This window comes from Saccopteryx leptura, chromosome 6 (genome assembly GCF_036850995.1).
Source record: "Saccopteryx leptura isolate mSacLep1 chromosome 6, mSacLep1_pri_phased_curated, whole genome shotgun sequence".
Classification (NCBI taxonomy): Eukaryota; Metazoa; Chordata; class Mammalia; order Chiroptera; family Emballonuridae; genus Saccopteryx; species Saccopteryx leptura.
The window spans coordinates 26,829,507-26,856,532 of record NC_089508.1 but is presented as its reverse complement, the minus strand read 5'-3'; the positions used below and the strand labels follow the sequence as shown (position 1 = coordinate 26,856,532).

Below are 27,026 nucleotides of genomic sequence, written 5' to 3'. Positions count from 1 at the left end.
GTAGTACAACCATTATGGAGGAAAGTATGGTGGTTCCTCAAAAAACTGAAAATAGAACTACCTTATGACCCAGCAATCCCTCTACTGGGTATATACCCCAAAACCTCAGAAACATTGATACGTGAAGACACATGTAGCCCCATGTTCATTGCAGCACTGTTCACAGTGGCCAAGACATGGAAACAACCAAAAAGCCCTTCAATAGAAGACTGGATAAAGAAGATGTGGCACATATACACTATGGAATACTACTCAGCCATAAGAAACGATGACATCAGATCATTTACAGCAAAATGGTGGGATCTTGATAACATTATAAGGAGTGAAATAAGTAAATCAGAAAAAAACAAGAACTACATGATTCCATACATTGGTGGAACATAAAAATGAGACTAAGAGACATGGACAAGAGTGTGGTGGTTACCAGGGGTGGGGGGAGGGAGGACAGGGGGAGAGTTAGGGGGAGGGGGAGGGGCACAGAGAACTAGATAGAGGGTGGCGAAGGACAATCTGACTTTGGGCGAGGGGTATGCAACATAATTTAATGACAAAATAACCTAGACATGTTTTCTTTGAATATATGTACCCTGATTTATTAATGTCATCCCATTACCATTAATAAAAATTTATTTAAAAAAAAAAAATTTTTATGTTGTCTGTACTTTAGGTGTTATACCCAAAAAAATCATTGTGAAATCCAAGATAATAAAATATTCTTTGATTTAAAAAAAAAAAAAAAAAAAAAAAAAAAAAAAAAAAGAAGCCAAAGCTCTACTGACAACCTGGACAACTTTGTTTAAGCCACCTCTGATGCCATATCAAAAACCTACAGCTGTCACTCCTCTGACTTCTGGTAATAAACTGCCCTGCACATCTCTTGACCAGGAATTCACTGACCAGCTTGTAGAGATGACCCCCGAGTTCACTGCAGAGGACCAGGTCCCTGCATCACAAAGTGTTCTTCCACAAGCAAAATGAAGGTGAATTGAATCGGGTTGGGGAGCATTCACAGCAAGGCTGATCCCCAGGCTAGTCATCACCACTCCATCAAATACAAACCAAAATCATGACAATACCCCCCAGATCCACTCCCTTTGAACTCCAAACAGAAAAACTAAGCTCCAATAACTTTGGGGTGGCTTCCTGTTAAATGGTGATTTGTATTCACTCAGAAATTCTTGCCATTCCACAATTTTTAAGACAATTTAGTGCTGAGTCATTTCCAATATTACTGCACTCACATGATACTCAAGAACCTACCGCCAACCACCCAAAGAGAATCATAATCATGTTCAACCAGCCACAAAGCCTGTTCAGGGTACTACAAAGGAGCACCCAATTTACAATATCGGGGGGGGGAATTTTGGCAGACAGACCTTGTAGACATTGAATGTGATTCTTCAGATTCAGAATTAGGAATCCGAACTAGAGTCTCATGGGGCAACAATGGTCTCAGAAGACTTGAAAACTAATTGGGAAGTATAGTAATCACCACGGGGAATTTGACCTTGCTTCGCATCTTATCAAGAGGCCACACAGGCTCTTTCTTTCCCTCTCCCCACTGGGAATTATAGGACTGGCTGTTTGCAAAGGGAATTGGTCAAACGATTATCATACAAGTCGGGATGATAGTTACTGGTAGAAGTGTGTGGCGAGACCTGGATTTCTTGACCCAGATGGTGGTCACCTGTGTACTTCTTTTATAATTGCTTATTAAACTGTGCATGCTTGTATACCTTTTTTTTTTTTCTTGGTATATATGTTACATCTCAAAAGTTTCTCACTTTTAAATGAAAGCATTACAAGATACCTGGAGCTGGGCTATCTTGCTTCAGGATCTAAGTGAAGCCACAGTAGAGGTCAGGAGCCCTCTGGTTCAGCCCCTACTGTGGTCCTAAGAGAAGTTTGGCTGAAAGTTCTATCTGCAGCAGCTCAGAGGTAACAGCACATGAGAAGCTGAAGCTAGTATTTAATTCAAGAATAATCCTTCCAGCTTCTTGAGTCATAAGAACTCAATGTGTGTTCACAGTGACCCATTCAAAACCACAAGAGCACCAAGAATAAACCATGTAGGACGGTTAACCTGAATATGTAAAGTCAGAATTTTGTTGTTGTACTTTTGACATCTTCTATCCCTCAGGAGTTTGATGAAATGAGGGTAGGATGAATACACTTTAAATGAGTTTCCCAGCTAAGACTCCAGTTCATTGGGGCAAAAATCTGTATTTTAAAAATTCCAAATGGGATTTTATTCTGATTTTTCAGATTGGGAACCACTGTATAAGACACCATGATTACTTCCCTTAGTAAGCCAGATACTTCTCCTTCTAGACCCAAACCAGGCCTGGTTTTCTCTCTGCCAAGCTTATCTTTGGTTGGAAAAGAATTGGTACCAACTGCCAATTTTGAGGAGCAATGTTTTTGTTTGCCACACCCAGAGCACTTGTGGGAGGGTCGGGGGGAGAGGTGTTGGAAAATAAATGTGTGATTATACAAAAATCAGGATACAACAAAGTATTTATAGTGACTACCTCTGGACGGAAGGTGATTTGTTTCCCGTTTTTTTATTCCCAAATTTTCTACAGTGAGTTTCTTATGCAGTAAAACAAATTAATGCTTAAAAGACTGAAGAGAACAGACATCCTCTGCTCTTGCCAAACTGCACAAGCACTTGTCCTGCCCACTGGCTATCGGTAAGAATGACAGCGCCCCTGCCTGGCACCATGGACAGCAATCAGAGAAGGGTAGAAGGGTGAAAGGGCGAGAGGCCCGAGACAGGCCAGGGCTCCCCGTGTGCACTCTACCCTGAGCTGATTGCTTCTGAAGGAATTCCTGGGAAAATGCAAAAAACATTTCTACTCCTCAGTCCTTTTAAACATTTATTTATTTACTGTACAAAATATTTACACTATCCTTGCAACTGTCTGGCTCTTCTGCCTGGCCTGACAAATGGACAGAAGGCTCGGTCTCTGCTGAAGTTCTGGAGGCATGCCTATGCTCTGCTGGACGCTCACGTCGTGTCTGGTCTCCTTCACAGGCACTGAGAGGCCAGGAGGTGAGCTGACCCCAACGTACCTGGGCCACAAGGGCATAAATAAAAGAACTGGCCAAAATAAGAAACATGAATAGAAAACTGTCCAAGAAGTAACAGGCACTATTCCTTCTCTCTGACACATTGTACCTTTTCCCCACACTGGCTAGTACCAAAGTAGGATTCGGAAAAAAAGGTAAAAGAAAAACCAAAAAGAGCAAAGATACATCTGAACAGAGTTAGGAGAGAGAGAGAAAACTGGTAGAAAACCACATCAGTACCAAAGCATTTTGTTAAACAAAAATCCTAGGGCTAAGGACCACCACAGGGACACAGCTGCCCAGCTGGGTGGCAGTGGTACCCAGGATGAAGAGTGCTATGACTAGAGCTTAAAATGACAGGTCTAGCCAAGAAAACGAAATCGAGCTCCAGCGTCAGTGTGTAGAGGGCTACTGGAGGGGAGAGGAAGACTCCAGAAGAGGAATACTGCCAAAGAGAGCAGAACCAGCCCACAGGCACTGTGCCCCCAGCTGGAAGCTCCTCTGGGCTGGAAGGGCAGCATCGTGTTTCCCAGGGTGACGACGAAGGCTGCCTGTACACATCCCATGGGAAAGCACTGGGGCAAGCAGCAGCACCTTGTCCTGGTCCCTGAGGAGAGCAGTGACCATGTGGCATGGAGGACCCTGCGGTATAGAGGCCCTGATGCTGGATCCTGGACCCCAAGAATGAGCGAGGTCAGCACCCACACCAAGAACAAATGACAACTGCAAAGGAGTAAGGTCAGGCGGGAACAGAAGCAGCTCAGGAGGGCTTGTTCCTCATGCTCCCTGGGAACAGGAGGCTCAGACCCGCTTCCAGGAGGCCAAGGCGTTGCCACAAGTCCGGGCCCCTCTCCGGACTCTGCGTACTTGCTGGTTTTGGCGATAAAGATGGCTTGTAATACTCTCAGAGTTGAATGTCCCATGGGGAATGGTAGCTTGCAGCAAAGCCTTCTTAAAAACAAATTTGGGAAAGCTGATGACATTTTGAGTCTTGAAAATGTTTTCATTTAAATCATAATGATAAAGGATGTTGCCATCGTCCAAGAGACAGCAGCAGTTCCTCTTCAATCATCATGTTCACAGTGAACCTAAGACAGCTTCCTCCCCGCTTAGTTCCCCTTGCTGGTAATGGACGGGGTGAAGGGAAGTAACTGGGATAGCTAGGTGCTTGCTTTCTGACCTAGCTCCTCTGTGCTCCCAGTGTCCTGACGCCAAGGACCTGTGGTAAGCACTTAAACCACTGGACCCTTTCCCCTGCCTGAGTGCTGTCAGAAAACACCAAGCAAAGAGGAAGCAGGGATCACTGGCATGTTTCTTACGGTCCCAGTCCCTTGCTCCAAAATTTCCTTCAGTAGAAAGCTGAAGAGTCCCCAGCTCTTAGCAGACTGCATAGCTTGGAGGTAGGTGGCCAGACCCAGCCACACTCCAGTGTAAAGAACAAACTCAGGGACAAGCATCAGTAGTCTCCAACCCAGCCGTTCGCCCAGATGTGCCCCAGACCTTGAACAGAATCCTATTTGGCCCTGGAGGCCACAGCCTGGCTGTCTTTCACATGCTTAGGTCTGTTTTTCTCACTGGCTCAAATTCAAGACAAAGCTTAGAGAGTTCTTCTTTAGGAATTAATGATCATTTCCAGAAATGCCTGCAGGGAAAGCTCCTTTTCCAGTTCAGACACCACAAGAAAAGATCCTTTTGTGCTCTCGGTCCCCATTAGGGGTAGTCCAGTGCTACTACCTGTGCCAGCCATTGTGCAGAGGGCCACAACCATCTGGGCGCATGTGGGCACTTTCTATCTGTGCTTCTCCGGGCTCCTGACAGAAAGAGGCAATAGCCCTGCCCACAGGAAGGACTCGCAGACTTCGGGTAAGTAAGGAGGGCCACAGAGGGGACCGCGGAGGAGCACAGGCAGAGGAGGCTGAGCAAGGCGAGCACACCAGCTTCCCAGTGACAGCTGAGTCCTTTGTGTCATCTCCTTCAGCTCATGAGGCAGCTCCCGCTGAGTGCTTCTAAGAACCAGGTGGAACACAGCAGCACGGTCCTCTTCTCATGACGGAATGAATAGCTCAGACTACATACCATGCCAAACCGGCCTGTGGGGAAACGGGCAGGGAGGGGGTGAGGGCCGGACAAGGCTCACAGGTGACCAAATCCTCCAGACCCTGGGGAGCATGCAGCAGCTTCCAGTGATGGTTATGTGTTACATTAGCATCAGTGGTTATGATGTCTGTTGCGTGCACCCAGATGCTCCAGAAAGCACGGGAGCCAGAGGATGGCAGGAGAGTGGTCAGAGCATGCCAAAGCCCTCGCAGCCCTCGCTGATGGCCAGCTGCAGCATCCTGTGCACCTCTTCATAGGAGTCATACGTGGGGAGGCACAGCTGGTTAAAACTGGAAGGGCAAGGGGAGAAGTGATTAACTCAGAGACACTGGCAAAGCCTGCAAAGACACCCCCACGAGAGCGCTCACTGGGCGCTCAGACAACCTACCATGTGTGTGCAGTTGGTAGCGTGCTGTGGGTCGGAGCAGCAATGATCTGAAATGAGGGACAGAGGGCGGCAAAGCCTCCGGGTGGTAGCTGAGAGGAGCCTGTCGTGAACTGAAGCAGCCGAGCCAACTCCTCCTGGGTCAAACTGGAAACCACGGTCCAAAACCACCTCATGACCTGGCAGGAAGGGCACAAGGCTGGGTCACACCAGTATGCAGCCCAGGATTTGACCTGAACCCCAAAGTGAGGGTGTGCCCCAGTTACCGCTCTGTGAGGACACAGGGAGGGGCGGCCAGACTGCGAACACTTCAGGAGTTTGCACTGTCACACTGTCCCACGGTCAGGAGGCTGGCTGCCAACCACTTGGTTCTACTTCTCTGACTTTCCAATGCACCGCCTGTGGCGGTCAGTGTGACAGTCAACAGGGACCAGGGCTCCCCTTTGGCTAAATGACCACTTGTCTTCCCCACATATAGCATGTTCTCCCACTTGACATGTCTGCTTCTCTGACTCCTCAACTTTTTTCTTCTGATATTATTCTTTACAAATAGGCACAAGTCCAACTAAAAGAAATCTGGCCTATTTACCTTTTCTCTGAAATGCCAGGAGCCACCAACAACCACTGCATGGGCTTTGAAGTCAGACACACTGATGTCCCCAGTCCCACACATCAGCAGCTGGAGAAGACAGGCAGGTGTTACTAGGACAGTCAGAGGGACAGAGACCCAGCATAAGGTCAGTTAGTACCAATATGTTAATATACAAAAATGTGAAATAGAGAAAACTCCAGGAAAAAGACAAAAGGTGAGGTCACAATGCCAGAATAGTACTTTAGGAAAATCAATTATAATTGGCCAATGGTTCCTAACCAGTACGGTAAAAATCACACAGCTTTAAAATATACATCTGGATGTCTGCAGCCTTACCCTAGACCTACTGAATCATAATCTCCAGCAATGGGTTATGAGCTTGTGCATTATGAAAAAGTTCCCCGAGCATTTCTGATGCACACACCTAACTAAGAACTGCTGCTGTGAATGATTTCAATAGAAACAAGGACAGAAGAGGAACTAAGTTTACTGACAGCTGCTCTGGACATAGCCTGGAAACACCAGGAGCAATGCAGCCCTTTCCCTCTGATGAAGGCCCTCAGCCCATTGATACAGTTGTCAGATGGCCTTTCCTTTCCCCCGGGACCGTCCTTTTGTGGACTGAATTTTACTACCTTCCTTCCCTGCAGCCCTGCCTCTACTTGATCAGATAAATTAAAAAGCATGCCAAAAAATGAGAACATTAATGAGATCTGAGCCTTAAACATCTTGTTCATGTCCTAATCTGGTTCAGGATCCTGCATGTTACTTAGCGCACTGTAAGTCCTCATCCAATAGCTATAAGAATGATCCATCCTAATCAAGAGACAAGAAAAGCTCAAATTAAGCCTCAGGAGCCTTGGCTTCTTCAAAAAGAACTTGTTAAGCTAATGAGTAACTAAGAACAGGATGTGGAACAACTATAAGAAGCCATCCTTCCTTCTTACTCACTTTTATAAATTGTTATAAATGCTCTGCTTCATGATAAAAACAAAACATACTGGTAACTATTCCTCAGCCCCCAGAATAATAGCACTAGGTTTCTATCAGATACTTTAGGCTGAGATAAAGAGTTCATTTTGTTTTAGATTTCATATCCAAGGGTACAAAATGTGATAAAAATTGTGCAAGACTTTGAGTCTTGTTCTCAAAGACAGTTCAGTTAATAAGCAAAAAAAAATTGTATAAGACCACCTAAAACATTTTTGAGTTTTTTTTTTCATTTTTAAAAAAGAACTTTCGACCTGTGGTGGCGCAGTGGATAAAGCGTCGACCTGGAACGCTGAGGTCGCCGGTTCAAAACCCTGGGCTTGCCTGGTCAAGGCACATATGGGAGTTGATGCTTCCAGCTTCTCCCCTCCTTCTCTCTCTCTGTCTCTCCTCTCTCTCTCTCTTTCTCTCTCTCTTTCTAAAAAAATGAATAAATTTTTTTTTTTAATTTTATTTATTCATTTTAGAGAGGAGAGAGAGAGAGGGGGACAGAGAGAGAGAGAGAGAGAGAGAGAGGAGAGAGAGAAGGGGGGAGGAGCTGGAAGCATCAACTCCCATATGTGCCTTGACCAGGCAAGCCCAGGGTTTTGAACCGGCGACCTCAGCATTTCCAGGTCGACGCTTTATCCACTGCGCCACCACAGGTCAAAAATGAATAAATTTTTTTAAAAAAAAGAAAGAAATAAATAAATAAATAAAAAAGAACTTTCTACAGGAAATAGTTTGCAAAAACACACGGTTAACAAGGATTATGGGAAGTTGAAACTAATAATTTGCATTAAATGTGTCATCTGTGAGCAGCAGGTAAAAACCAACTGATTTTATTTTTTGCCCACACCTGATGTGAACTTCAATTTTGCTACTTATAGAATGGCATTTACCATCTTAGAGCCATTTTTTGGTTGTTACTGGATCTGAAATAAAAATATATTAACTGTATAGCACTGTGGCCCCAAACTTTGAAATATGTCACATCTTTTGGTTTGTGTCCCTCACTGAACACAGCTCCCTAAGGGCAGGGGCTGCCTTACTCATCACTATCTCCCCAGGGGTTCGCATGTACAGGGCATACGGATGGATGGCACTCAATAAACAGGCCCTGAAAAAATAAATTATATTATTCCCTTAAGTCATCTTTAATTTTTAGATTTTATTTATTCATTTTTAGAGAGAGAGGAGACAAAGAGAGAAAGAGAGAGAGAGAGAGAGAGAGAAAGAGAAGGGAGGAGCAGGAAGCATCAACTCCCATATGTGCCTTGACTAGGCAAGCACTGCACCATCACAGGCCAGGCCACCCTTAAGTCATCTTTAAATGTCAAAGACTATACCAACATTCTTTAGGACACAACCAGTATCAACATCATCTCATAAATAAGTGAAAACTAATTATTACTCTTCAAAAACAGTTATTTGCGGGTTTCTAATTTTCACATTCTAAATTTTTAAAAGCTGAAGAACGGGTCAATGCACGGGAATAGTGATAAAAGTGAAACCAACTCCTGAATAAAGGGCTTTCCTCCCACATCTCATAACAAAAGATGGAATAAGCTAGCTCCTGTGGGCTTACTAAAAAACTGAGTCAAGCCCTGGCCGGTTGGCTCAGCGGTAGAGCATCAGCCTAGCGTGCAGAGGACCCGGGTTCGATTCCCGGCCAGGGCACACAGGAGAAGCGCCCATCTGCTTCTCCACCCCTCCGCTGCACTTTCCTCTCTGTCTCTCTCTTCCCCTCCCGCAGCCAAGGCTCCATTGGAGCAAAGATGGCCCGGGCGCTGGGGATGGCTCTGTGGCCTCTGCCTCAGGCGCTAGAGTGGCTCTGGTCGCAACATGGTGACGCCCAGGATGGGCAGAGCATCGCCCCCTGGTGGGCAGAGCGTCTCCCCATGGTGGGCGTGCCGGGTGGATCCCAGTCGGGCACATGTGGGAGTCTGTCTGACTGTCTCTCCCTGTTTCCAGCTTCAGAAAAATGAAAAAACAAAAAAAAACAAAAAAAAAACTGAGTCAAGAACAGGGCTCTGAGATTGTAAACACTTACCTCAAGCTCATTTTCATCAAAAATAGCCAAAAGGTTCTCAGGGACCAACTCATTCAGGCCTGAAACAAAGTAGCCAGTTAGAACCACGCCCACACCATGAATACAGGTATTTTCATCTCAAAGCTAAGCCTAGAGAAAATCCCACCTTTTAGGAAATGCTCCACCTCCTCTTTCACTTGACTGGCTAGCCGATACTGGGCCAGCAAATTTAAATAGAAGATTTTGTTCGCATTGGTGACTGGAGTTTGAGCTCCACCTGTCATGAGTTCTACAACCTAAAATAAGAGGCAAAAGACAGGCAGGGAGAGGTTGTGGGTGAGAGTTTATAAGTCGATATCAGCCTGTCATGTCCCACCAGTATGGCATTACTGAAGTCATCAGTCACAGATTTCTACTGTGCATTCAGCTTCTCAACACGCTTGGTTATATACAGTTATTAAGCTTCAGGGTTCCCACCACTATTTGTTTTCTACGAGCTGCTGTTTCTGCAGTGGGTACCTGAGCGAGTCTGCTCTGACTTGGACAAATAACGGTGATGCAACGGGAAGGTATTAGAGTTCCTTGTTAGCAATATTTAACGTCGCTATGGTCCAAAATTAAATTGTCACCGACTTCTTCTCTTAAGGCCCATTGAGAATAAATAAAGCCAGATAAGTAGTAAGGAAGTCTTTTTAGGTCCCAGAAATTCTTTTTTTTTTTTTTTTTTTTTTTTTTTTTTTTTTTTTCATTTTTCTGAAGCTGGAAACAGGGAGAGACAGTCAGACAGACTCCCGCATGCGCCCGACCGGGACCCACCCGGCACGCCCACCAGGGGCGACGCTCTGCCCACCAGGGGGGCGATGCTCTGCCCATCCTGGGCGTCGCCATGTTGCGACCAGAGCCACTCTAGCGCCTGGGGCAGAGGCCACAGAGCCATCCCCAGCGCCCGGGCCATCTTTGCTCCAATGGAGCCTTGGCTGCGGGAGGGGACGAGAGAGACAGAGAGGAAAGCGCGGCGGAGGGGTGGAGAAGCAAATGGGCGCTTCTCCTGTGTGCCCTGGCCGGGAATCGAACCCGGGTCCTCCGCACGCTAGGCCGACGCTCTACCGCTGAGCCAACCGGCCAGGGCGGTCCCAGAAATTCTAAGCTGGGAACAGTTGTGCCCTTACATTCCTCCCATAGAGTCCCATAATTATCACAATGGATATGTAATTATCAGGACAAATCAGTGGTCAATTCAGTGGTCACAGTTGTTTAGTCATTGCTAATTCGCTTTCACTTGTATGTTATTGTGACTTTAGCTTCATCGTTATCATTTGATATTGTTTAACCCTACAATGTAAACAGAACCACACTTGAATCAGAAATAGTTTGGGCTAATAGTTTTGTAACAAAAATACACAAGCACAGTGCTAAAATAGGATTCACCTATTTCACTACCACTCCAGTTGAAACAGGCACTGCCACTGCATCCAAAGATCCTTGTGCAGGGGCACCTCATTATCACAAAGTTCTTTTTCTACTGGAAAGTGGAATGGTGGGACAGACAGGCTCAAGTGTCGTTCACTCCACTCAAATGGGCCAGGATCATAAGTGTGGGATGCAATGCCCTAACGCTATGCTCCCAACATGGCTTCCATTAGCCTCAGGTGGTTTTTACATTTAAGTGAATAAAAATAACATGAGCAATTCAGCTATTTGTTCACACTAGTCACATTCTGAGTGCCCAAAAGATAGCACAAACAGAGAACACTTTCATAACTGCAGAAAGTTCTGTGAGACAGGCTGCTCTGGAAGAGGGTGGGAACCGGGGGACCCACAGGCTCTGGGTCTTTCTCTCACCTTATCCAATTGACCTGATTTGTTATATTTCTCTTCTGCAAAGACCAGCTCCATCTCACTCATGTCATTGTTAAGGATGAAACAAACTTTAGATTTATAGAATTCTGGATCGTCTGTTTCAAAGTACTGAGGAGATAGAAAGACACAGAATAGAACATGACTATCCTTACCCAGAAATGAAATGTATAACTAAACCACGTACCCCTTTAACATTAAGAATTAGTTCAGAGTGGAGAGGCTCCAGAGTTAACAGGCAGGGACCTTGGCAGAAAAGACACACCTCAGACATTACCTTGTAATGCATACGTAGTCCTATGATTTGGGCCAAGAAAGAACGGGTGAAGCGAGCGCGGACCAACTGCTTGTAGGCTCCCCCTAGAGAGGACTCATAAAGACACTTGCCCACAAGTCGCCCCGCAAACTCGTACATTTTCAAGCGCAGATGAGCGGGGCGATTAGGGTTGGGGTGCACCTGTCAAAGAAAGACATTAAAAGGCTCTGGACCATTTTTTTTCCAGCCTAATGCTGAAAATATCTTCCCTCCCAACTCTATCCCAAAGGAGCAAAAATTTCAATATTAAATCAAAGAGCCCAAATGGTACTGGTGTTTTGGTAGCTGCTACTGAGTAATCCAGAGTGACTGGAGGTTACAGGACAATGATGGACTTACATTAGGCTGAAGAATCTTACATTAACTTTGTGGCTTCATCTGGGTGAGTATAGAAGTTAGTCAGTGGTTATATGTGATGCCTTCTCCCTGAACCAGAACTTCTTTCAGCCAAAGTCTACTTCTCTACTCCTGACACCTCTGCCTTGTCAAGTCTAGTATAGAATTCCATGGCTTGCCTGACCAGTGCTGGTGCAGTGAATAGAGCATGACCTGGAATGCAGAAGTCCAGGTTCAAAATCCTGAGGTCGCCGGCTAGAGCACAGGCTCACCTGGCTTGAGTGTGGGATCATAGACATGACCCCACGGTTGCTGGCTTAAGCCCAAAGGTCACTGGCTTGAGCAAGGGGTCACTTGCTCTGATGGAGCCCCCCCCCCAAGTCAAGGCACATATGAGAAAGCAATCAATGAACAACGAAAGTGCTGTAACCATGAGTTGATGCTTCTCATCTCTCTCCCTTCCTATGTGTCCGTGTCTCTCTCTTTAAATAAATAAATACATTCAATAGCTTCAGGTATGTTTTTAGAAAGTCACTGAATTATTATTAAAACAATTAGTATAATAGCCATTGCATTACAATGCTTTTTGGTCAAATATTCATCTATCTACATTGCCTCTTATTCTAGAGATGAAATAACGAAGGCAAACAGGAGGGAGGCAATTTCATTAGTTCATACTGTAAGTATTGAGAACAGGCCCTTGTTAGTATACTTCATTTTAACATAATCTACATTTGCCACCCACCCACGAGAAGCCACAGACTCACTAATGCTTGGTTGTTGTCACTGAACCGGGTGAAGAGCTGATTGGTGGTATCAAACAGTGCTTTGCAGATTAGCTCAAACCATTCCCGGCGAGGCCCTCCCCAGTCCAGAGCTGAAAAGTATAATAAAAATAAAAAATGAGCCTGACCAGGTGGTGGCGCAGTGGATAGAGCATCGGACTGGGATGCGGAGGACCCAGGTTCAAGAGGTTGCCAGCTTGAGCGCGGCCTCATCTGGTTTGAGCAAAGCTCACCAGCTTGGACCCAAGGTCGCTGGCTCGAGCAAGGGGTTACTCGGTCTGCTGAAGGCCCGCAGTCGAGGCACATATGAGAAAGAAAATAATGAACAACTAAGGTGTCACAACAAAAAAACTAATGATTGATGCTTCTCATCTCTTTCCGTTACTGTCTGTCTGTCCCTATCTGTCCCTCTCTCTGACTCTCTCTGTCTCTGTAAAAAAATAAATAAATAAAATAATAAAATAAAAAATGACTCTGGCCTACTACCTCGTATCATGTCTGTTCATTAATTCCTCATTTTATACTCTCCACTCCCTCCATTCACCACCTTAGTGTTTCCTGCTTCTAACCCACTGAAAGTGTGGTCTTTTTTAGAAATCTCACCCCTTTCTGTAGGAGTAAAGGTCACTGAGCTAATACCCCTTAATGTGGAAACACAGATGACAGATCCCAGAAAATGGCCACATCTCCTAGTTCTACAAAGATTAAAATTTTGCCCTTCTGGGCCTGACCTGTGGTGGCGCAGTGGGATAAAGCGTCGACCTGGAACACTGAGGTCGCCGGTTAGAAACCTTGGGCTTGCCTGGTCAAGGCACATATGGGAGTTGATGCTTCCTGCTCCTCCCCCTTCTCTCTCTCTCTGTCTCTCTCTCTCACTCCTCTCTCTCTAAAAAATCAATAAATAAAATATTTTAAAAGTTTGCCCTTCTGGTTCAAACTCATAGAGCTCTCCCTTCAAGCCCTGTCCATCTGTGCTCTATGAGCTCCACCACATCATCTGACCATAAACACCACTCTCTTTATCCTGGCTCCTGATTCTTTTTCCCTTGGAAAAAGAAGCTGAGTGTGTAAAGGGGGTTTTGTTTTTTGTGGAGCAAGGGTATGAAGGAGAATAGGAGTGGGGAGGAGAGTTTAAAAAGATGATCATGGAATTTCAAAACTGACCTTCTTCATCCTGGAAAACCACTTCGAAGTTCTTGCTCCAATCTGAGATGGAAAAATTTCGAGTGGCTTTCAGAGACTGAAATCAGTGAAAGGAAGAAAGTATCAGAACGCTGGCTGGCATCTCTTGGGTGTTAACGACAAAACACTAGACTAATGCTACTGTTGCCTGGCCTGTTGTGGTGCAGTGGATAAAGCATTGACCTGTAACACTGAGGTCACCAGTTCAAAATCCTGGGCTTGGCCCTGGCGGGTTGGCTCAGCGGTAGAGCGTCGGCCTGGCGTGCGGGGGACCCGGGTTCGATTCCCGGCCAGGGCACATAGGAGAGGCGCCCATTTGCTTCTTCACCCCCCCCTCCTTCCTCTCTGTCTCTCTCTTCCCCTCCCGCAGCCAAGGCTCCATTGGAGCAAAGACGGCCCGGGCGCTGGGGATGGCTCCTTGGCCTCTGCCCCAGGTGCTAGAGTGGCTCTGGTCACGGCGGAGCAACGCCCTGGAGGGGCAGAGCATTGCTCCCTGATGGGCAGAGCGTCGCCCCTGGTGGGCATGCCGGGTGGATCCCGATCGGGCGCATGCGGGAGTCTGTCTGACTGTCTCTCCCCGTTTCCAGCTTCAGAAAAATACAAAAAAAAAAAAAAAAAAAAAAAATCCTGGGCTTGTCCATTCAAGGAACATACGAGAAGCAGCTATCATGAGTTGATGCTTCCTGCTCCCCTCTCCCCTTTCTCTCTCTATAAATTTTTTTTTAATCTTAAAAAAAAAAGAATAATGCTATTGTTCAAGAAGTGATCTATTACTCATAAATATACTTTAATAACACCATCTTATGTTTTAAATGCGTGTATCTCCAGAAGAAATTAAAGTTTAAAAAAATAATCTCATTCATCTTTATACCACTGCTTTGTTAAAAAGTTGAAGCTGGTTTTTCTTTTTACAGGCCCCATTTTTATTAATGAGAAAACACTTAAAGAACTAAAAATGGCTCAGATTAGTAAGCTGTCGGCAAGAGAACCAGGAGTCCTGGTTTTCAGTAAAGTACAGTCTATTTGCTCGACGTCTTTATCCAAAGGCGAGGTTCAGACAGGGAGCCATACCACATGGCGAATGTGGCTGAGAAAAGGGGTTTCCAGTCACACCTCCCAGAGCCAAACATCACAAACACATTTTGGACTGGACCCAGGCCTTCTCATTCGTGGGGAATGTAAGAACTATGCCAGTGTCTGTGCAGTGGAGACAGACACACATCAGGTGTTCCTTTTCCATCAGACCAGAGTGACAACAAAAATCACTGCCTTTGAATTCAACAAGAGCTCTTCTATTCCAGGGAGTCAACAACAAGAATTTTCTTCTGTTACAACCACTTACACCTGCCTCACACAGGAGCTCCATGAGTTTATTTTAGTTCAGTACAGATTCTAAAGCCAACATGTCAACCAGTCTCTCAGTAACATACCTCCAACTGATCTCCCCAAACTTAGTATAATCAAACAGAAGAACATTCTTTAACAGATATGCTTAAAGAGGAGAGAAATTTGGGTTTCGTGAAAAAGATACCTGCAAAATACAATCAAATACCAAAGAGGTTTCTAGTTGGAAAACGCGAATAATTGCTGACAGAGATAAAACCTGACTCACCGATTCCAACAGCGCATGTCTGCTGACCTTCAGGGTGACCCTGGAGTGTGGTCTCTTCACATGCACCTGCCGCAGCTCTCGCTGGAAAAAGTCCACCTTGTCTTGAAAGGTCTCAGAGCCTCCTGAGGAGCAAGATTCATCATTATCCAAAAGTCTTGCCTTATTACAAGACATCTGTGCAGGGCCCCTCCTTGCCCTCCGGCAGGCACCCACAGCAGCTGTGGTCACTGCCTTCCTATCAGATCCCTGCCCACTTTACCTATGTTCTTATGGAGGGAGCGGATGAACGTGGCCGCCAGGATGTTCCTCTCCTTACAGCTGAGCTCCACGGGAGGCTGAATGCCATCATCTACCACTAGGGTAAGGAGCTTATGGACAGGGTCAGGGCCAAGGTACGAAAACTAGCAAAAGGGAAAAAAAAGGAGTTAATCTATAAAACCCTCAAATCCAGCAAAAACCATCCACATCCCTACCTTTCTATACAAACCAACAAAAACAAATTAAGCCTGTTTTCTCTAAATGAGTTACCTACCAGGAGTACATCTCGTTTTTCACCTCAGTGCTCTACAATTCAAATTTTATTTTAAATTATTTGAATCATAGAGAGTGTCTTTAGTAAAGCTCGCAGGCAATACTACAGACCTTCCAATAAAGACTATAAGGATATATAAAATAGCACCTAACTGCTTGATTGGTGGTGGAACAGTGAATAGAGCATCGACCCACTGAGGTGCCCGGTTCAAAACCCCGAGCTTGCCAGTTTGAGCGCAGGATCATCAACATGAGCCCAAGGTTACTGGCTGGAGCAAGGGGTGACAGGCTAGGCTTGAGCCCCCCATCAAGGCACATATGAGAAGCAATCAACAACTAAAGTGAAGCAACTATGTCTCTCTCCCCTCTTTCTCTCAAATCAATAACAAATAATTAAAATAGCAAATGACTACCTGAAGAAGCTGGGCAAACTGGATAAAGTGATTTGCCTTTAGATTTCAAAAGCTCAGAAAAATTAAAACAATTTTTAAATATATAAGAATACTGATTCTAAAAGAGTTTCAGCACATTGGGAGACTAATCTGGGGGCAAAGTTACCAACATTGTCTCCATTAACTTTGTTTTAGGGGAAAAGAACACTGTAGAAATATTCTAATTTGCTTCTGAATTCCTGATTCTGCAAGCATGTGTCTTTCCAGGAGTCTGTAGTCTTCACACAATTTCATGGGGAGGTAACCACACGAAGGTTGAGACATTCCATAGCTGAAGTCGGCTGAGCATGAACCCAATATAACATTCTACTTACTTTGGTTCCTGGGCACACTCGGAAGGTGTAAAGGCGCCAGGGAATGATCTTCAGATAGAACTCTTTCACTGAGAATTGCTGGAGGACCAAAAAGCAAAAAATGAATAAAAAGGCTCTATTTGGTGCTCTCTCTCTCTCTTCTCTAAAATGAATGAATAAATAAAAAGAATTAAAAAGGCTATATTTGGGTACTGTAACTCAAATATTAAAGACCCTATCTACATTCTTCACAATAACCCTTTTCCTATACAGACAAAAAGGATAATTTATGTCAGTACTGAAATCAAATAAATAACATCACTGTATTGAAATAGGCAAATAAAAATTATTACTCTGATAGTGCATTTTCACACAAAGACATTTCATAATATTAACACTCAAGACTTAACTACCATTTGTAAATATACGAGCTTAGATTTTCACTTTATGAGTAGAGAACATTTCACCTAGAAACAAACCAAACTCTACCTCTGCTGGCCCTGACCGATTAGCTGAGTCAATTAGAACATTGTCCCAAAGCACTGAGGTTATGGGTTCGATCCCCAATCAGGGCACATATGGGAAGCAACCAATGAATGTACAACTAAGTGGAACAACAAATGAATGCTTCTCTCTCTCTTTTCTCTCCTCTCTTTCTCGACTTCTTCCAAGTCAGTGGCTAGGGAACAATAGTGGCCCATACCCACAGTTATATCCCTATTTGAATGGTACCAAGGATTTGCACAGAAAATGGGGTGAGGGATAGAAGGGTGATGGGGGTGAGGTGCAGTCTCATACAAAAAAATTCATAAAAATCCCTTATGTAAAATGAGGAAGGATCTCTTTATGATATTTACAAAAAGGAAAAAACAATGCAATTAATCTAAAAAAACTTATCTGAATGTGTAGCAAGTCAGATTTTTTTCTTGATTAAAGAAAATTTCACACACAGACTAAAGAAAAGAGTATAACAAACCTATCACCAGCTTCCAAATTATCAATTTATAAGCAATCTTGTTTCATCCCTTCCCACCAGTTCCCTCATTATCATTTGACCTGGCCCAACTGAGGCTAGATTTTGAAATGATGAATGGTACATGGCAAAGTGTTCTGGAGGAGCCTGACCAGGCGGTGGCACAGTGGATAGAGCATAGAACTGGGATGTGGAGGACCCAAGTTCAAGACCCCGAGGTCGCCAGCTTGAGTGCGGGCTCATCTGGTTTGAGCAAGGCTCACCAGCTTGAGCCCAAGGTTGCTGGCTTGAGCAAGGGGTTACTCGGTCTGCTGAAGGCCCACGGTCAAGGCACATATGAGAAATCAATGAATGAACAACTAAGGAGCCGCAACAAAGAATTGCTGTTTCTCATCTCTCTCCCTTCCTGTCTGTCTGTCCCTATCTGTCCCTCTCTCCGACTCTGTCTCTGCCACAAAAAAAAAAAAAAAGTGTTCTAGAGGAGAAGAGAATTAGAACTCAATTTTGATTATAACATTAAAAGGTGGTAATGAGATGTTCAAAGAGTATTTCAAGCAAAATACAAAAATACTAAAGGGAAAATCCCTAACACAAAGCACCTCTTAGCTCAGGGGCCTTGGTAAGTTCACCTCCTCATCTCTGCCAAAATTTCTCTGTTCCAATCCTGTAGCCTATTGGTGACATCCATTTATTGTGGCTTCAGAAATCACAGGATGAAAGATCGAATTGTTTCATAACAGCACAAGGGGACAAGAGTAATCTTTATACTCGTGACAATTTTTAATAAAGTAGCTCTCTTTAAACCCTAAGAGCTGTGCCTTGAAAAGTCTTCCCAGAAGCATTCAAAGGGCAGAATCCCATAGTCCTCTAAAGCTGCAAGGCACACGGAATCTCTAGACAGAGATTTAGTCTAGTCCAAACCAAACATTCGCAGCAGAAGAGGCGGCACAACCTGCTGCTTAACTTTAAGTAGCTTCTCTAGTATCCTAGAAACCCTGCAAGTCAATGATCTTGCCCTGATACTCAGATTATTATTTTGTGGTGTCACTAAATCCAATTACACGCAGGCTCAGGTGAGGGGATTTGGAGGCAAGAATGGGAGTTCCAACCTTTGGTGACACATAGCAGTACACCTTCTTCGGTTTCTTCACCTTCTCAGGGGTGTGACACTCAGAAGGTGAATCTTCATCTTCCTCCTCAACAGCCATGGAGGGCCGGCGCTGGGAGGAGCTCATGTGCATGGGTGGAAGGTGCCACGGGGTGCTGGTACAGTTGGCAGCGTTATAAAGATAAGCCTCGAAGTAAATGCTTACTCCTGAGGTGGACACGTTGCGTTCAACAATATTCTTCTCGTTCTCTGAGGTAGATTAAGGAATAAAGTTCAGAAAAGGAATCAGACAAGAAAAAAAAATTACCTATCACTAGACCTTTAGTCCACAGGATTCTAACCTAAGTTTGGTTCAAATGCTAAATGTCTGTGAGGCTGATCAGAAGAGCGCAGACATGCAAAGAACAAATCACAGCTTTTCTTTCCACTCACCACTCAAAACAATAATGTCAAATTTGCCATTGTTGATTGGCTGATTTTGGTATGAAATGCAGGCCTGGAAGCAGCCGCGAGAATGCAGGGTGAGTCGCAAGAACACCTGGCAGGTCTGCCTGTTAGATGTCACCGACTTCTCAAATGAGACACCAGTATGCTCTTCTTCTTGGGGACCAAGCTAGAGGAGGAAAACAAAGCATCACCAAACATATATAATTTCCCCTATTCGCACATTAATTTACTCTTTACAAAGACCTTTCCTATCTATGAGCTAATCTGTCTGCGAGTTACTAATGAAAGACGTACTATCACACGAAGGAAAGACAGCACGGAAGTCAGGGAGAAGGAGGCAAGTGGCGGAGGTGAATTAGAAAGGGTGAGAACGATGGAGAAAGGAGCACACGGGAACAAGGGGGGCTGCTTACCTCATGAATGGACAAACTGTAATTGTGCTCATCTCTCAAGGATGTGGAATTGTTGGTAGGGTTGTCATATTCATCTCGGGGCACTATTTGAAGGGTGTGTGGCTCCCCACAGGTCAACACAAGAGTAGAAAAATGGCACACAATTTTGGTCTTGGAAGGAACCACCATTCCTGGAATCAAAATGGAGTCTAACATTTAGAGAGGTACTCTTCAGGGAATGAAGATTGCTCACTCAGTGAGTCCTAGCGAGCTGGGCCCCAGCCCAACTCCTAGGGATAAACAACACCATTAAGAGGCAGGGAAAAAGAAAAAAAACAAAAACAAAGAGATTAATTCAAATAAACTATGGGGACTCATTTTTACAAATTTGCAACCACTGTGAGCACTAAACAAAATAAGAAAAGAACTTGGAGAAAACAGAATTGAGAGTTACAGACACAAAGCCTAAAGTCCCACTGGAAATCTACAAATGAGACAGGCCTTCAAATCAAGCGAATAATCGCAAAACAAACAAAAAACTATAAAAACTTAGGTGTAAATCTAACAAAACATATACAAGACTTGTACACTAAAAATAAGATACTGATGAAAAAAATAAGAAAGGTCTAAGTAAATGGAGAGATATACCATGCTTATGAATTGAAAGATTCAACACAGTAACTATGTCAATTTTCCCCAAATGATACAAAAGTTTGACACAATTCTTACCAAAATCTCAGCAAGAATTTTTATAGCATTAGACAATATTATTCTAAAATGAATATGGAAGGATAAAGGATCTAGAATAGCTAAAATAATTCTGAAATAGAAGAGTAAAGTGGGAAGAGTCAGTTCACCCAATTTTAAAACTTACTATACTATATAGCTACAGTATCAAGACTCTGGTATCGGTAGAAGGATAGACACATTGATCAATGGAACAGAACAGAGAGCCTAGAAATAGACCCCTAAAAATATGCCCAACTCATCCTTGACAAAGATGCAAAAGCATGTATCAGGACAAAGACAGCCTTTTCAACAGACAGTGCTAGAGCAAATGAACAGCTATATGTAGAAGAAAAAAAAAGAATTTTGACCCATTTCATATGTAAAAATAAAGTAAAAAAAGATTATAACTTTAAATATAAAATGTAAAACTATGTGACTTAGAAAAAAAAAAAAGAGAAAATCTTCAGGATCTAGGACTAGTCTAAGGGATCTCAGACATTAAAAGTACGACCTGTAAAAAAAGTTGATAAAACTGACTTCATCCAAATGAAAAACTTTTGCATTGTGAGAGATCCTGTTATTGGGATAAAAAGAAAAGCTGAAGACTGAGAAAAAATATTTGCAAACCACATTATCTAACAAAGGACTAGTATGTAGAATATATAAAGAACTCTCAAAACTCAATAGTAAAAAAACCCAAAACATTACTCTTGGCTGGGGAGCTCAGCTGGTTAGAGCACAGTCCTGATATGTCAGGGTTGCAGGTTTGACCCCCAGTCAGGACACATACAAGAATCAAGCAACGAATGCATAAATAAGTAAAACAACAAATCTATGTTTCTCTCTCTGTCTCTCCCCCTTCCTCTCTCTAAAATCAATCAATTAAAAACAAACCCAAAAATATCTAATTCGAAAATGGGCAAGAGATATGAAAAGACATTTCACCTAAGAGAATACAGAGATGGCAAATAAGCACATAAAAAGATGTCAACATTGTTAACCATTAGGGATGTGCAAATTAAAATGACTACACACCAGATGGCTAAAATGAAAACTAGTGACAATATCAAATGTTACCAAGGATGTGAAGAAACTGGATTATTCATACATTGTTGGTGGGAATGTAAAATGCTACAGGCACTCTGGAAGAGAGTTTGGCAGTTTCTTAAAAATGCTAAGCATGCCACTACTATATGACCTGGCAATTGCATTCCTGGGCATTTATAGAAAAGAAATGAAAACTTATGGTCACACAAAAACCAGTACATGAATGTTCATAATAGCCAAAAACTGGAAAAAACCTAAAAGTCCTCCAACTGTTGAATGGGTGAACAAACAATGGTATATTCACAACATGAAATTACTAGTTTGCAATAGAAAAGAACCAATTACGAATTGCCAGAGAATTCTGTTGAGTGAAAATAGTTATGTAACCAGCCCTGGCTGGATAGCTCAGTTGGTAAGGCCATTATCCCAAAGCATAGAGGTTGCTGGTTCAATCCCCAATAGGGAGGGCCACATACAGGAACAGACCGATATTCCTATCTGTCTCACTTCTTCCACTAAAATCAATAAATAAAAACTGCAAAAAAATAAGTTACGGCCCTGGCTGGTGGCTAGTGGTTCAATCCGCAGTCAGTGCACTCATGAGAAGCAACCATCTGCTTCTCTTCCCCTTCTTTCTCTCCCTCCTCTTCTCCCACAGCCAGTGGCTCAACTGGTTCAAGCATGACCTGGGTGCTGAGGATAACTCAGTTGGCCTGAGCGAGTTAACCTCAGGTGCTAAAATTAGCTCAGTACTCAAGCATCAGCCCCAGATAGGGTTGCCGGGTGGATCCCAGTAGGGGCACTTGTGGGAGCCTGTCTCTCTATTTCTTCTCCTCTCACCTAAAATAAAAATAAAGCCTGACCAGGCGGTGGCGCAGTGGATAGAGCGTTGGACTGGGATGCGGAGGACCCAGGTTCGAGACCTCAAGGTCACCAGCTTGAGTGCAGGCTCATCTGGCTTGTACAAAAAGCTCACCAGCTTGGACCCAAGGTTGCTGGCTTGAGCAAGGGGTTACTTGGTCTGCTGAAGGCCCGCAGTCAAGGCACATATGAGAAAGCAATCAATGAACAACTAAGGTGTCACAACGAAAAATGATTGATGCTTCTCATCTCTCTCCATCCCTGTCTGTCTGTCGCTATCTATCCCTCTCTCTGACTCTCTCTGTATCTCTAAAAAAATAAATAAATAGCCCTGGCCGGTTGGCTCAGCGGTAGAGCGTCGGCCTAGCGTGCGGAGGACCCGGGTTCGATTCCCAGCCAGGGCACATAGGAGAAGCACCCATTTGCTTCTCCACCCCTCCGCCGCGCTTTCCTCTCTGTCTCTCTCTTCCCCTCCCGCAGCCAAGGCTCCACTGGAGCAAAGATGGCCCGGGCGCTGGGGATGGCTCTGTGGCCTCTGCCTCAGGCGCTAGAGTGGCTCTGGTCGCAATATGGCGACGCCCAGGATGGGCAGAGCATCGGCCCCCTGGGGGGCAGAGCACCGCCCCATGGTGGGCGTGCCGGGTGGATCCCAGTCGGGCGCATGCGGGAGTCTGTCTGACTGTCTCTCCCTGTTTCCAGCTTCAGAAAAATGAAAAAAATAAATAAATAAATAAATAAATAAATAAATAAATAAATAAAATAATAATAATAAAATAAAAATAAAAAAATTTTAAAGGTTATGCAACCAGATGGTTATATACTCTATGACTTCATTTATATAACATTCTCGAAATGACAACATTTATAAAAATGAGCTACAGATTAGTGACTGTCAGGGGTTAAGAAAGAGATGGGTGGGAGAGGAGAAACGGGTGTGGCTTTTCAAAGGCAATATGAAGGATCCTTGTGGTGATGGAAGCGCCTGCATCAGTGTCAGTAACCTGGCTGTGACACTATACCATGTTTATAAGATGGAGCCACTGAGGGAAACTGCATCAAGCGTACACCAGATCCCTCTGTATTATTCCTTCCAACTGCACAAGACTCTACAATTATCTCAAAATAAAGAGTTTAGTTTAAAAAATAACAGGGCTTATAAGTATTCTAAGGACATGGTGGCAAGGAGGTGGGGGGGATGACACTTCACACGGAAAGGTATCTGTGCTGAGGGACTGAAACGCAGAGCCAGGTCCACGGAGAGGGCGATGCTTGAGAGCCACCTCGTCCAGGGCCTTCCTCGGCTCTGAGAAAGAAAACTGAGGACTAGTCACGCAAAGATACACCAATCTTAGAACTCACCTTGTTTTCATTTGACCCCAAAAGGTTCCCAAGGTCCTCTCATTTCTGTAGGTATCAAAAAGGACACCCTCAAAAGGAAGCCAAGGCGCCTAGCCAGGTGGTGGCGCAGTGGATAGAGCATCGGACTGGGATGCCGAGGACCCAGGTTCGAGACCCCGAGGTCGCCAGATTGAGCGTGGGCTCATCTGGTTTGAGCAAAGCTCACCAGCTTGGACCCAAGGTCACCGGCTTGAGCAAGGGGTTACTCGGTCTGCTGAAGGCCCACGGTCAAGGCACATATGAGAAAGCAATCAATGAACAACTAAAATGTCGCAACAAAAAACTGATAATTGATGCTTCTCATTTCTCTCTGTTCCTGTCTGTCTGTTCCTGTCTCTGTCCCTCTCGCTGACTCTCTCTTTGTCTCTGAAAAAAAAAAAAAAGGAAGCCAAGGCAAGGCACCCCGGGCAGAGGACCTCAGCACACTAAACAGATGTGCTACAGAACAGGAGTCAGTGATGGTATTTTTAGGCTTCGAAGCCAGTGAGCACTTACTAGCCAGCATAGAGGACATGAAGGTAAAAACAGTAGAGACAGGGGCCTCAATTCCCCGATACAGAGCCTGAGCAGGCGCTCTTCAGTGAGAAGTAAAATGCACTGAAGCAAGGGTGGGATTAAGGTCAAGGTGGTTTTACTTGACAAGGTTTCAAAAATCAGAACAATTTACCTTTTGTCCATTCTGGCATCCTTACTCCTTAAGAACGTACCAGGGTGATGACCCAGCAATTCCACACTTAAAGAAATGAAAATGGCCTGGCCTGTGGTGGCACAGCAGATAAGAGTGTCAACCTGGGATGCTAAGGTTGCCAGTTCGAAACCCTGGGCTTGCCCAGTCAAGGCACATAAAACAAGCAAGCAATGAACAACTAAAGTGAAGCAGTTTTGAGTCAATACTTGTCGCTTACCACCTCTCTTTGTAAAAACAATAAATAAAATCTTTGGAGAAGAAAAAAGAAAACGTGTGTCCACACAAAACTGTATACAAGGTTCCCAGTGGCATTCTGCACAGTAGTCAAAAGCAATGACCCCAAATGTCCATCAACTGATGAATCAATAAGCTGTGGCATATCCATACAATGGACTATTATTTGGAAATAAAAAGAAATAAAGTACTGATTCATGCTATAGCATGGATGAACCTTAAAATGCCTGAAAGCATACCTAACTGAAACAAGCCAGTGACAGCAGCCCACACGTTATGATTACACTGCTATGAAATGTACACCATAGAGCAGTCGCCACAGTAAGCAAATCCAGAGGCAGCAGATAAGCGCTGGCCTACGGCTGGTATATTTTAAATGGATGAACTTATGTATTGTGAATTAAATCTCAATAAACATGTTTTTTTTTTAAAGTGTCATCACAAAGTAAATGGGAAAAAAGGAGGGAGGAAGAGAAAGGAAAAAGGGAGAAAAAAGAATGTACCAGGCTGAAAAATCTTGTAGTAGGGACTGTAGGCCACATTTAATCCACCAAGCTTCACTGAGATTTCGTAACGCCCCGCCCTGCGCACAGTGAAGGCCACCTTGACCACGTTGGAACTGGGCTCCTGGAGGACTTCCTGGGTCACTGGAATTTCCACTGCTAGCTCAACATGAGAGATGTGAACTCTTAGTCCCACAGGCCGGTGTGCGGGGAAAGGCTGCCCGTTCTTATAGAATAACTGCAGTGGGAAGAAGAGGGGCACCCATCAGTGAACAGGGGGAGAAAACCACTACCTAGCTAACTCAGGAGTGTGGGGAGAGGGCAGGTAGCTGGTCCAGCCCAGTACCCACCCCACCACCTACAGTCCTGCAGACACAGAGAGAAGCAAATTCTCTCCACACTTCAAAGAAAAACCATTAAATCACGAACAAATTCTTAACCTGTTTCAAGGACAGGGTATGGTAACATATACCATTAAATCAATTTCAACTAGGCATTTCTAAACCACAAATGCAGCCTCCTCTGACTTGTCAGCCCTTTTGAATGTCATCACTGCTGATCCAAATGTAACGGTAAGTCAGTGGGCACCACTGGCCCTGAGCGAACTACAGCACCCGGCACAGCTAGGAGGGCGCAGGCTAGCAAGCCAAGCACATTGCTTCAGTGAAGTCATCACGAGGGCAGCCAGAGAGTAAATATTTTTGGCTTTATGGGGCATACAGCTATTCAGTTGTTGTTAACTACTCAAGTGTGAAAGCAGCCATAAGCAATACAGGAAGATGAATGGGTGTGGCGTGTTCCAATAAAACTATTTATAGAAACAGGAGGTGTGCCTGACTTAACCCTCGGGCCACAGTTTGCCAACCTCTGATCTACAACACCACCAACTCTTTTTCGTAATATTCTTCTTATAAAGAAGAGGCAACATTAAGCTTTACACTTCTTCAAAGCTAAGCACCCATTAAACCAATGTGTGACTCTTCAGGTATTAACAATTCCCAAATTCTTGGGAGGGACTAAAAAACAAAGAAAAATGTTAACATTCCAGGCCAGTATCACCAACAGACTGAACCAGGCTCTGGAAAGCAAGTGACTCAGAACCGCAGGTATGGAGACAGAAACATTCCCTTACATGCACTCGGAAGGCCATGCTGTGGCCCACCTCATAGGGGTCCTTCCAATCCCAGGAGACTTTGCAAGACCGAGGATCCAGGTAATTTCCCCGCACGTAGTCATAAATTGTCCGATCCCCTCGGCGCTCACGGTCCTCATTCTGGAGGAAGCTGACTACACGTGCGGCGAGCTCAAAGAGGAACTTAATTGTGAAGAAGAATGCAACCACAGACACTGTGATTCCGCCTAAGTGAAATAGAGAACACAAAACCTGCCAGTTACACATTACAGCTGCTCATTAGGGAACAGGCTAGTCATCTCTCAAAAATTAAAGGAAGTCAGAAAGAGATAGCAAGACTCCAAAGAAACACTGCACTGGGTGTACCCCTGTGGGTGAAGTGAGGAATTTATATCCCAGGACTCAGATACAACTGTCCTTGGGCCAAATCCCACCTAGTGCCTGATTTTGAAAATAAAGTTTTACTGGAATGAAGCCCCACCCATTCATTTACATATATTCTAGGGATGCTTTTGCCCTAAATAACAGTTGGGTAGTTGTAACAGACATTGTATATATAGGCTGAGAAGCTGAAAACATAGAAAAGGTTTGCCCACCCTTGTTTTATACCATGGACTACATATGCCCGCCCCCTACCTTCCTGCAGGTGCTCGGTTCTCATAGAAGTAGGAAAAGGAATGTGCACTTTATCCATCATTTGGAAACCTTCCCTTCCCTTTTCTACTTGGCAAAAGCCCTCCTCAACCCCCACTAGAGTTTGGGGTTCTCTGTTCTAGGGCTCCCTTTGTTTGGGGCTCCCTCAAACTCCTGTACATTCATCTATTATAACTTTGCTCCCCCTTGACCAACTACCTACTTGTTCGTGGTATGACTTCCTGAAGGCAGATGTTTGCTTTATCCAACTCTGACTCAGCGGGAAACAGTATCTGGCATTGACTATAATTACTCAATAAATATTTCCCAAATAAATGAAGTTCACTGCCAACTCTGTGAAGGTACTTTC

General features: G+C 44.3%; 1 protein-coding gene across 5 annotated transcripts in view; it reads right to left on the bottom strand.

Moving 5' to 3' along the window:
• Positions 1 to 2,866: 2,866 nt before the first annotated feature.
• Positions 2,867 to 27,026, bottom strand: part of AREL1 (apoptosis resistant E3 ubiquitin protein ligase 1) — a 42,930-nt gene continuing 18,770 nt past the window's right edge. For 3 of the 5 annotated variants that reach the window (XM_066344697.1, XM_066344696.1, XM_066344698.1), the window contains exons 4-20: positions 26,024 to 26,250; positions 24,892 to 25,129; positions 19,453 to 19,622; positions 19,025 to 19,205; positions 18,594 to 18,841; positions 16,533 to 16,610; positions 15,495 to 15,636; positions 15,236 to 15,357; positions 13,606 to 13,681; positions 12,424 to 12,533; positions 11,282 to 11,461; positions 10,990 to 11,115; positions 9,314 to 9,443; positions 9,169 to 9,227; positions 6,144 to 6,233; positions 5,558 to 5,733; positions 2,867 to 5,459 (exon numbers count right to left, since the gene is read on the bottom strand). In XM_066344697.1, coding sequence (XP_066200794.1) covers positions 5,357 to 5,459; positions 5,558 to 5,733; positions 6,144 to 6,233; positions 9,169 to 9,227; positions 9,314 to 9,443; positions 10,990 to 11,115; positions 11,282 to 11,461; positions 12,424 to 12,533; positions 13,606 to 13,681; positions 15,236 to 15,357; positions 15,495 to 15,636; positions 16,533 to 16,610; positions 18,594 to 18,841; positions 19,025 to 19,205; positions 19,453 to 19,622; positions 24,892 to 25,129; positions 26,024 to 26,250 — 2,456 coding nt within the window. In that variant the 3' untranslated portion in view covers positions 2,867 to 5,356. The remainder of the gene's footprint in view (positions 5,460 to 5,557; positions 5,734 to 6,143; positions 6,234 to 9,168; positions 9,228 to 9,313; positions 9,444 to 10,989; positions 11,116 to 11,281; positions 11,462 to 12,423; positions 12,534 to 13,605; positions 13,682 to 15,235; positions 15,358 to 15,494; positions 15,637 to 16,532; positions 16,611 to 18,593; positions 18,842 to 19,024; positions 19,206 to 19,452; positions 19,623 to 24,891; positions 25,130 to 26,023; positions 26,251 to 27,026) is intronic. The other 2 variants (XM_066344701.1, XM_066344699.1) reach the window with 2 other exon arrangements.